We start from the raw sequence: 9851 nt of genomic DNA on the forward strand, positions 1-9851 counted from the left end.
CATCAAAACTCTTGAGAGTTATTTGGAATAAAAGATCTTGGAAAGACAAAAGTGTCTCCAAATATTCCAACTAAACATCCAAAGAAAGAGATGTTATATTAGTCACTTCTAAAGGAAGTCGACTCTATATATTTGATCATGAAGCACTATATATAAATGCTTGTCAGCATTTATATATTTTGTATATTGTACCTAGCATTTGCTTCTTATCTACTTGCAGGATTAACTCATCTCCTAAGACTAGACATTGAGATGAGTTAAAACGTATCTCTATTATCTGCAAGGTACGATTGACTTGGGTTTATTTTATTCTAGAAAACTCCGAGTTTGGTTTAGTTGATTTTGCAGATGGAGGATCTATATCAGATCTATATAAATCTATATCGCAAAACAACAACTTCGTGGCATTTCCAACAACAAATTTTGGTCGTCGCTTGTTTAAGCCATACCAAAGTTAATGCGCTCCATGAAGCACGTCGAAAATATGTATGGCTCAGATTGATGCCCTCAACATATACAAGAAGCAAGCAATATAGTCACCAGTGAAGAGCCAACAACAAGACATTGTTGCAAATGTTTCCCAATTTAAAGGAAGCTATGTCAAGAGCGAGATGACAAGACATATATCTCCAAGATTCTTCTATTGCACTCAAGAATCTGAGAAGATGCAAGAAGTTGATGTCCGGTACATCCAGCCAAGTAACAATGTAGGCGCTTCCAGCTACGTCATTCAAAATGCATCTTTTGAAGATGATGCTTCCAGGGGGAAACATATGATGATGAGCGTGGCTGCACTCTTTTTTCCCTTATCATGGTTTTTATCCCTCTGGGTCTTTCCATGACAAGGTTTTTAACGAGGCAGCAAATAACACGCAAAAGATAGACATCAAAGTGAAGGTCTATCTCTCTTCAAAAATCTTTGTCATACATTGACGAGATCAGAAGAAGCAAAGAGAATACTCGAAATGTATCATCTACGAAAGCTATGAAGAGAACAAGGTTCGTCTGTTCCAGGGGGAGATTGTGTTATTGTACTCTTTTCCTTTATCATGGTTTTTATCCTATACGGTTTTGCCATGATAAGGTTTTTAATGAGGTAATACGCAATACGTTGATGGTAATAGATAATTAAGGGGGTGTGTTATAAAATGGTAATTATCCATTACGGATCATTATCCACTTCCTCTCTTATCTATTGTTTACTTAGCATGGAAGTAGCTTGATCACCAAGTTTTTATTCCCCTATATATATGTTGCTTTGTACGAAGGATTGGTAATAAGAATGAGAGAGAAGTTGAGTCATTGTTCCACTTGCTCTTCCTCTCTACGTTTTCCATCTCTTTTAATTATTGCTCATACACATATCATATAATAATAATATATATATTTGCGTTATATTTTATAGAGAAAACTAACGTTTCTACCATACACAGTACATGCTCTTAGCAAAAATACCACTTTTCTCATTTCTCTTCTTCTATACCACTTTCTGTAAATGGAAAAGTCCATTTTACCATCCACATAAACAAAAGTATGATTTTTTTTTATTAATTCATTTTCTTCTTTTCTTCTTTCGTTGCTATCTTCTTCCTCCATCTTCTCTCTCACACTCTTCAATATATGTCCAACTCAAATCTAGAAGAACGGAAAAGAAGATAAGAGATGTGGTTCCGTTGACTACGATGTCACCGGCGGAGCTCCTTAACGTCGCCGCCGTGATATGGTTTAATTGACTAAGATATCACCATCAAATTTCGTCAACGCCGTTGTCGCTATTAGTAAGTCAAGATCTTCTCGTTGTCTTCTTCCACTTCTTTACATCCTAAGATCTAGTAATCTTTCATTGGAAAACTTAGATCTTTGAATTTTGATGTTTTCATGAATATATTGTATCTTTGAATTCGTGGACCAATTATTAACAATGATGCTCTAATTTTGTCTATAGGTGGAAAAGATGAATTCTAGGAATAGGATCGTCGACAGAAGGGCTGAAATTTTTAGTTTCAATGGACAAAATTAAGATAAGATGACTTAGGTCGTATGTGACTAGTCAAAATTGTATGTTTTTTTGTCCATTATATTTTTTGGTCCACGCATCATATATGTTATGGTCCTTGTTGATTATATTTCTGTTTTGTTACATAATCTTGTCCATTTTCTTAATTTGTAATGATGACATAGTTTTGTTAATAAATGTTGTCCACAACTTTCGTATGTATAGCAAATACAAAATATGTTTCAACTTACGTAATTTTTTTTGTGTTGGTCAAATAAATATTTAGAAAAAGATTATTCAAAAGCAAAGTCAATTTTTACTTTGCCATCATTACATCAGGTCTCGTTTCTGACGCCATCGTTTTCTCTTCAAAACAAAGAGAAGGGCAATTTCGTCACACCGTGTCCTCCTACCACACAAATCTGGTAGTTTAGAAAAGATTTTGAGAAAGTAGTAGATTCAGTAAGGGACCCACCAAAATGTGGTAGAAAGGAAAATAATCCCTATTTTATAACATCGATATCGTTCCTTATTCAGCTCTCCTTGTGTCAAACATTGACCTTCATACACTTTGAGTCAACGTATTATGTATTCTTCTTAAGTACCAATTATAGTCCATAATATCTCTCAATCGTTTTAAGAAGAAATTGTAGATCTATTCTATTTGTAGTTTCCTATGTAATTTTTTGTATAAACTATTGTACCTCAATCATTTCAATATATTGAAATCATCATATTTTCAACGTACATTTTTCTTTTTTTTGCTTGGTTGGTTGTAGAGACAACCTTATGTCGTCTCTGCTGTCCTTTCCCAAATTGTTTTTTAACTTATCGACAAAGGGGTGATCACAAGAATCTCCAAATAATTATCGAGTACACAATGGTTTAATTCAGAGTGAACTATACAATTCCGGTTCGAGTCGAGGCATTACAACAACTTCGACCGGGTTAATCTTTGGCAAGGCTAAACCAGGCCCTTCAGCCATATCCACTGGTTCATCAGACACTTTGCGTAACTCAAAGCCTTGAAGCATTCGAGCCAACACGAAGTGTACAACTCTTAGACCAAGATTGACCCCCGGACACGACCTTCTTCCCGAACCGAAAGGAATGTATCCAAAGTCGCTCTTTTCACATTGTGATTTCTCCTCCATGAACCTCTCAGGCTCAAAGGCTTGGGGGTCAGGCCAGATCTTGGGATCCCTATGAAGTTTCCAAATGTTGGCGAGCAAGCGTGTGCCTTTCTTAACACGGTATCCTCCCACGAAACAATCTTCCCGTGCTTCACGGATTCCTGATCATTCATCATTTTATATAACCAAATGGGTTTAATATTTACAAGATTAATAAGGTCATGTAATAAGAAATTTAAAGAAAATTAAGATTCTTTGATTTGTGACCTGTAAGAGGAGCGGGCGGGTAAAGTCGGTGAGTTTCCTTAACAATAGCTTGTAGGTACTTAAGGTTTTGTAAGTCGGATTCTTCAACCCATCTACCTTTCCCGACACAATTGTCAATTTCTTCTTGTGCTGCTTTTAAAGTAGCAGGATTGTTGAGTAGTAGCGATACTGCCCATGTCAAAGTGATGGATGTGCTGTCTGATCCCGTTAATGTGAGAGCCTACAACAAGAAACCGAACATTTATGTTAGTAGACTTTCATTTCAAACCATGAGTGAATTAAATCATATTTCTCGTATACCAGAGCACCTCCAACGGTGATTTCTAACTGAGGTTCTTAAGATTAAATAATAAAAAGTAATAGAAACATAAGAGAGAAGGAAAAGAAGGAAACATGTGACATGTGACATTATATAGCTGGTCAATTTCTTTATATATAATCAAAAACTAGATAACAACCAACACTATATGCGGGATAAAACAATTATTAACCAATTTTAATATATTAATGATATTGAAGGTGTTCGATTTTTATATTATTAGATAGATAAACAGTGGTATATTAATGATTATCAAGATTAGTGAAATTTTCATTTATGTTTATCATAATTTATGATATATATCTTGATATATTAATCAATATACAAAATATTAGGTACTCCATTTTGTATAGATTTGTATATATTAATTGCATATTTTAATTGTATTTTCGTTTTAATTAATTGTATTTTCGTTTTAATTAATTGAGTAAAATAAAAAAAACATAAATTAAGTGGAAAAAATAAATATAAATAAAATTAATGGCAAAATTTGTAAATATCTTAATAAATGTTAGGTTTTTAATTAAATAGATTGAGAAGCCATGTGAGAACGACACGTCAGCATGACATTTTTGTTAATCACACATAAAGATAAGATTATTTTTAAAAAATGTTTCTCAATTAATATATAAGGGATAATTAAATTATATTGAAATAATTAAATTAATATAGATAAAAAAAATTGAGAAGAGTTCTTAGGTTGGGAATGCTCTTAGTTCATAATTAATTGTTTGTGAGATTATCTAACATATATCAAAATTAATGGGAGTATAGTGAAAATATGCATACCAAAATTGTTGCCTTCACAATGACATCGCGTACATGTCCACTTATCACAATATCTTCTGGTAAGATGTCGAGTAGTAGATCCATGATTGTTCTTTCTTGATCCTTCTCATTTCTTGATCTCTTCTTGAGATGTTCTTGGAGCCACTTGGTGTTGACTGAGTCAAGCTCCATAAATAATCTCTTCATTTGAGAAATTTTTGCAAAATCCAACCATCCTAGCCATGGAATAACGTCGCCTATCATAGGAATCACGGCCAAGTACTCGCTATGCTTCAGCGCCTCCTTATAACGCCATTCCTCGCTATTCACTTCACCGAAACCAATCCTCTTCCCCACCATCTTCCTAAGGATTATATTGAAGGTCAAAAACTCGAATAACATGTCAATCTTCACTATAGAAGTTCCACCACTCCCTTTGTATAGGTGTTTGATCAACGTGTTTACTTCTGAAGAACGAATGTGACCAAGCATCTCTATACTCTGGTTTGAGAATAGATGGACGGTGGCAATCTTACGTAACTCACGCCAATAGTCTCCATAGGGAGCCAGTGTTAGACTTGCATTGTTGTAGCCTACGTACCGACCAAAGGCTATATTGGGTCTGGTTGCTAGAGCCATGTCGTTGTTGGTGAAACAATCTTTCACCGTTTTTGGGTCGCTGGCTACAACCAGCCTATAAAACCCTAACTTGAGGGAGAAGATAGGACCATGTTTTTCGGACATGGCAGCTAGTTTCTTGCAAATGAGTTCTTTGCCGCGCAATAGATGGAGGTGGCCGAATAGAGGCAAAGCTTCTAATGGCTCAGGGATGGTGGAGCTATCAACTTCACCTTTACTCAATTTTTTTCCGAGGAAAATGTAACCGGCGATTACAAGGGCCAAAGAGAAGAGAGAAAATTGGAGAGTACTAAAGAAAATGAACATGGTGATTATTATTATTATTATTTTTTTTGATAAACCCTAAGGTGATTATTTTGTTTGGGGTATGTAATGAGAATGTAGCTTTCTTTTACGCGTATATATATAGAAGTATGGTTTGATCTATGAGGTAATGTAGCTTTCGTTTACTATATTATTATAAATATCATAAAAATGTTGCGTAAGTATCACAAGTTCACAACCTCTCTTTGATGGGAAAATATTAAACAAACAATTCAGCCACCACAAAAAAAAAGAGTGAATTTGCTCAGAGACATTATTGGGGCATATAATTTAGAAAACAACATAAGTATGGAGAATCGTATACGACATAAAAATAGAGGTTGGAATAGACCTTGAAATTGCGAATAATTACAAGATTACTAGCCACAGTTTTCGTAATGCGCGTGGGGAGGAGAGAAACATATGACATTTAATAAATGATCAACAATTGAATTGACCTTCACGTGGCAACAGATAGAATAAAGTGACAATTATTAAATTTTAATTTAAATCTATAACAAAAACATATGGAGGAAAATTCAAAAATTTAAACCACTAACTTAATCGCGTAGATATCTATTAATAAATGTAGTACTTATAGTTCGATATATGACTCTATGAAAATATATGAACATGTATCTAAACTTATAGATACATATTAACTCATTAACTAATTGAGAATTTTTGTTGAAATTCGACCTTTTTTCCCAGGAAAAAAGCATGCTTCGATTGATTTTATGCATAGGTTATGCTCCATCGTTTTCTTCTTTTTCACTCTGACCCATCTCCACAAATATCCTTAGATCTGCATCTATACTTTGTAGATCTATTTGTGGAGATCCAAAAAATGTTTCAGATGGCGGTGTGAATAATAAATACGACGCTATTTTTCTTATCGGTTTGAATGATTTGGAACAGAGTTGAGAGAGATAAACATGAGATCTGAATCTATACTTAGTAGATCTATTTGTGAAGATCCAACAAATGTTTTAAACCTTATTTATATCGTGAAAGTTATATTTTCCGATGAATAGACAATGTCGGTGTGAATAATAAACATGACGCTGTTTTTCTTATCAGTTTGAATGAATTAGAACATAGTTGAGAGAGAGATGAACATGAAAAAAATAGACATCCAAAAATCAGACATATGTATGTGGGGTTAAAATAGGAAAGAAAGTGGACTTATTATTTTCAATGTCTTGGACTATTTGGCATAATACCGAAAATTTTATTAGCCCAAAATCTGATGTCTCTCAACTAATTATCTAAAAAAACAGATAAAGCACCAATACTATATTTTTTCTTTCACCAATATTAATACTATATTCAAGTTTCACTTTTATATTTCGACAAATTTATAATCGTTAGACTCCATGTGATATGTACTGCTCTGCTAGGAGTTTAAGATTAGTTAGCTATGGAGCTAGCTTAATGATTGATAAGAGCCAAATACACCATCACTTTTGTGGGGTTTGGTTAGGCCCTAGCTTACAAAGAGGGTCCTTAAAATTGTCGGAGATATTTTGAGTTTGATTATATTCGTGTGGACATCCTTATATATCGCAAGTTTCACATTTGAATTGACATTTCATACATATCAATTTCCAAGCATGTATAACGCACGAGAAGAAAAAAAGATCCAAAGATGTTAAAATTCGTTTTATTATGATAACGCGTATGAAATACATATAAAATTCAATGATGTTCACGTATAAGATACATAGAAATTCGTTTTGTTATTATGATGTTACGTACAGAAGCATGTGGCTGCTGTGATCCCAACGAATGGACTGTGTGGAAGGAGTTTAATATCTTTATTTTTCGATTAGTGGCTGTAATTATAATTATTTGGTCTCATATATAATTCATTTATCAATGTAAATGCACATTATAGTTTATAGATTTTTCCACGAACTTTTACTAGGTTAGCACTATTTTGTTTAACCTAGCACTATGTTTACATCTGTAACATTATATATATAGAAACTGCAACTAATTAAGTTGGATTATTTCTCGGTTCAATGGATCACCAGGTTGAACTGGAACTAATGTTAAAATTTTGATTAATGTTAAATAATGGATTTAAAAAGCAAAAACTAAAAATTATACTGAATAGTTTTTCTATTTTCTCTTTTATTTTTTCTGTTTGATGCTCATTTAATAACTTAACAATCATAATCAACCCAGTTTACTTGGAAGATGGAACACCTCCGCAACTCGTACCTGAAAACTTCAGAGAAGCTTATGACATGTTGATGGCTCCATGGAGTCCTACTTCCTCATAGGAATAACCGGAAATTTCCACTTTTTCAGTGTAGGTAACGCTAAAAAACATACCCGGCCCCCACGCTTTACTCCATCGAGGCTCTTAAATGGATAGCTTCTGGAGTGTGAGAACCAATGCTCTCATACAAACCAAGGCTAGACCTAAAGCAAATACGATAAGCTAAGACAATGGTAGAGATTGAACTTAAGAAGGTTGCAGCTAAAGACCAACAAGGGGATGTTGAGTATACTGGATACCCTCTAAGTGTGAAGGATGTGGTAATCTTGGACACAAAATTTTGAGATGTCTTATGCCATATCAGAACCGTTCCAACATTTTTTTTTGGTGAATCACCGGGAGAAAATCTCCCGGATTTATTAAATAAAATTAAAAAAATTACAAAGCAACAAGTCGTGGATATGAAAATCCAGCTACATCTTCCCGTATGATCGAGTCAACAACCATCGGAACCGTACTCAAGTATGAAATCCTAAAAGTAAAGTAAATGCATAGTTCGGTAATTCAGAACCGTTCCAACATTAACAGATGTCAGAAACGATTAAAATTTTAATCAAAAAAGAATTTAATTGTGAACTAATGTAGTATATAAATAAATATGACTTAACTCACACATTACTATTTTGTTTTGAAATGAACGTCTACCAACATGAATGTTCTGTTTCTTGTTGTAGGTTCTTACATTAACGGGATCAGACAGCACATCCATCACTCTTACATGGGCAGTATCGCTGCTACTCAACAATCCAGCTACTTTAAAAGCAGCACAAGAAGAGATTGACAATTGTGTCGGGAAAGGTAGATGGGTTGAAGAATCCGATATAAGAAACCTCAATTACCTACAAGCTATTGCTAAGGAAACTCACCGACTTTACCCGCGGGCTCCTCTTACAAGTCACATATCAAAGTTTCTTAATTGTCTTTCTAATTCTTAGTACATGACCTTATTAATATTCTACATGTTAAACCTATTTGGTTATACAAAATGATGAATGATCAGGAATCCGCGAAGCACGTGAAGATTGTTTCGTGGGAGGATACCGTGTTGAGAAAGGCATACGCTTGCTCGTAAACATATGGAAACTTCATAGGGATCCCATGATCATTTGGCCTGACCCCAAAACCTTTAAGCCTGAGAGGTTCATGGAGGAGGAATCACAATGTGGAAAGGGCGACTTTGAGTACATTCCATTCATTTCAGGAAGAAGGTCGTGTCCAGGGATCAATCTAGATCTAAGAGTTGTTCACATCGTGTTGGCTCGGTTGCTTCAGGGTTTTGAGTTACGCAAAGTATCTGGTGAACCATTGGATATGGCTGAAGGGCCTGGTTTAGCCTTGCCAAAGATTAACCCGGTCGATAAACTTGATTATTTTTGAATGACTCTTACTCAGGTAGAAGATACATATAAGTACATTTAAACTTTTGATATCTGTCTCTTTTTTTTTTATATCACTGTAACCTCCATTACCGGGTATCTTGGGATATCTTGAAGCATTTCTCAATGTCACATCGGAGAAAGAAGTCACAGAATGCCAAACTTTTTGCAGATAACTCTCCAAGATCCATGAGAGCACATGCAATCTCTCTAGACAAGAAAACTAGATCTTATAGATATGTGTAAGAGAAATCTCTCTAGACAAAGTCAAAGTGGCTAAAGAAGTAATTGTATCAAAACGGTTTGGCCAAAGCCTGTCTAGGCAACAAATTTTGTTCATTCTGCTATTTATACTGAGTTTGAACATCAGAATCTCATTGAGTACCAAAACCCTTTCACTATTGGATCAATTTCATCACACAAAATTAGACTTTGAGATATATTACAAGCAATCTAAAGGTCACAATGCAGTAATTAAAGTTAGACCAAACAACAAACCAGATTCATGTCAAAAATGCTAAGTACATACAATTATAATGATCTGAAACAATAGAAGGAACAAGTTACTAATAATAGAGAGGAATCCTAATTTTCTAAATCAAACTCTTCCAAGAAGTTACTAGACAAACAATATCCAGAATGGCATGAAATTAGATCGCTGTTCGAGTTGATGAACCTAGTTATAGTCTCAACAGACACAATAAACTTAGAAGAGACAGAGAGCAAGTGAAGAGTTACTCTGTTCCATGGCAAAGCAGAGGAT

The 9851-nt window shown here is 34.4% G+C and overlaps 2 protein-coding genes and 1 long non-coding RNA gene across 3 annotated transcripts; 2 read left to right on the forward strand and 1 right to left on the reverse strand.

Moving 5' to 3' along the window:
* The first annotated feature begins 1136 nt into the window (after positions 1–1136).
* On the forward strand, positions 1137–2208 carry LOC110230303. Its single transcript, XR_002333407.1, has 2 exons — positions 1137–1778; positions 1946–2208. It is a non-coding gene; the product is annotated as an uncharacterized LOC110230303 (long non-coding RNA).
* A 595-nt stretch (positions 2209–2803) lies between these two features.
* LOC9319644 (cytochrome P450 82G1) lies at positions 2804–5508 on the reverse strand. Its single transcript, XM_002885640.2, has 3 exons — positions 4505–5508; positions 3397–3616; positions 2804–3290 (listed from the first exon to the last, which is right to left on the reverse strand). The coding sequence occupies exons 1-3, from the start codon at positions 5426–5428 to the stop codon at positions 2887–2889; spliced, it is 1548 nt and encodes a 515-aa protein (XP_002885686.1). The 5' UTR covers positions 5429–5508; the 3' UTR covers positions 2804–2886.
* A 2374-nt stretch (positions 5509–7882) lies between these two features.
* LOC9321753 (cytochrome P450 82G1) lies at positions 7883–9089 on the forward strand. Its single transcript, XM_002883531.1, has 3 exons — positions 7883–7972; positions 8387–8606; positions 8713–9089. The coding sequence occupies exons 1-3, from the start codon at positions 7883–7885 to the stop codon at positions 9087–9089; spliced, it is 687 nt and encodes a 228-aa protein (XP_002883577.1).
* Positions 9090–9851: the final 762 nt, after the last annotated feature.

This window comes from Arabidopsis lyrata (genome assembly GCF_000004255.2).
Source record: "Arabidopsis lyrata subsp. lyrata unplaced genomic scaffold ARALYscaffold_3, whole genome shotgun sequence".
NCBI classification, from domain to species: domain Eukaryota; kingdom Viridiplantae; phylum Streptophyta; class Magnoliopsida; order Brassicales; family Brassicaceae; genus Arabidopsis; species Arabidopsis lyrata.

Excerpts from the sequence above, each read along its gene's own strand:
- LOC9319644 (XM_002885640.2), bottom strand. The coding sequence starts at position 5,428 with ATGTTCATTTTCTTTAGTACTCTCCAATTTTCTCTCTTCTCTTTGGCC. Across the intron at positions 3,617-4,504 it reads TTGTGAAGGCAACAATTTTG|GCTCTCACATTAACGGGATC; the intron begins GTATGCATATTT and ends TTCTTGTTGTAG. Across the intron at positions 3,291-3,396 it reads CCCGCCCGCTCCTCTTACAG|GAATCCGTGAAGCACGGGAA; the intron begins GTCACAAATCAA and ends ATGAATGATCAG.
- LOC9321753 (XM_002883531.1), top strand. The coding sequence starts at position 7,883 with ATGGTAGAGATTGAACTTAAGAAGGTTGCAGCTAAAGACCAACAAGGG. Across the intron at positions 7,973-8,386 it reads CTCTAAGTGTGAAGGATGTG|GTTCTTACATTAACGGGATC; the intron begins GTAATCTTGGAC and ends TTCTTGTTGTAG. Across the intron at positions 8,607-8,712 it reads CCCGCGGGCTCCTCTTACAA|GAATCCGCGAAGCACGTGAA; the intron begins GTCACATATCAA and ends ATGAATGATCAG.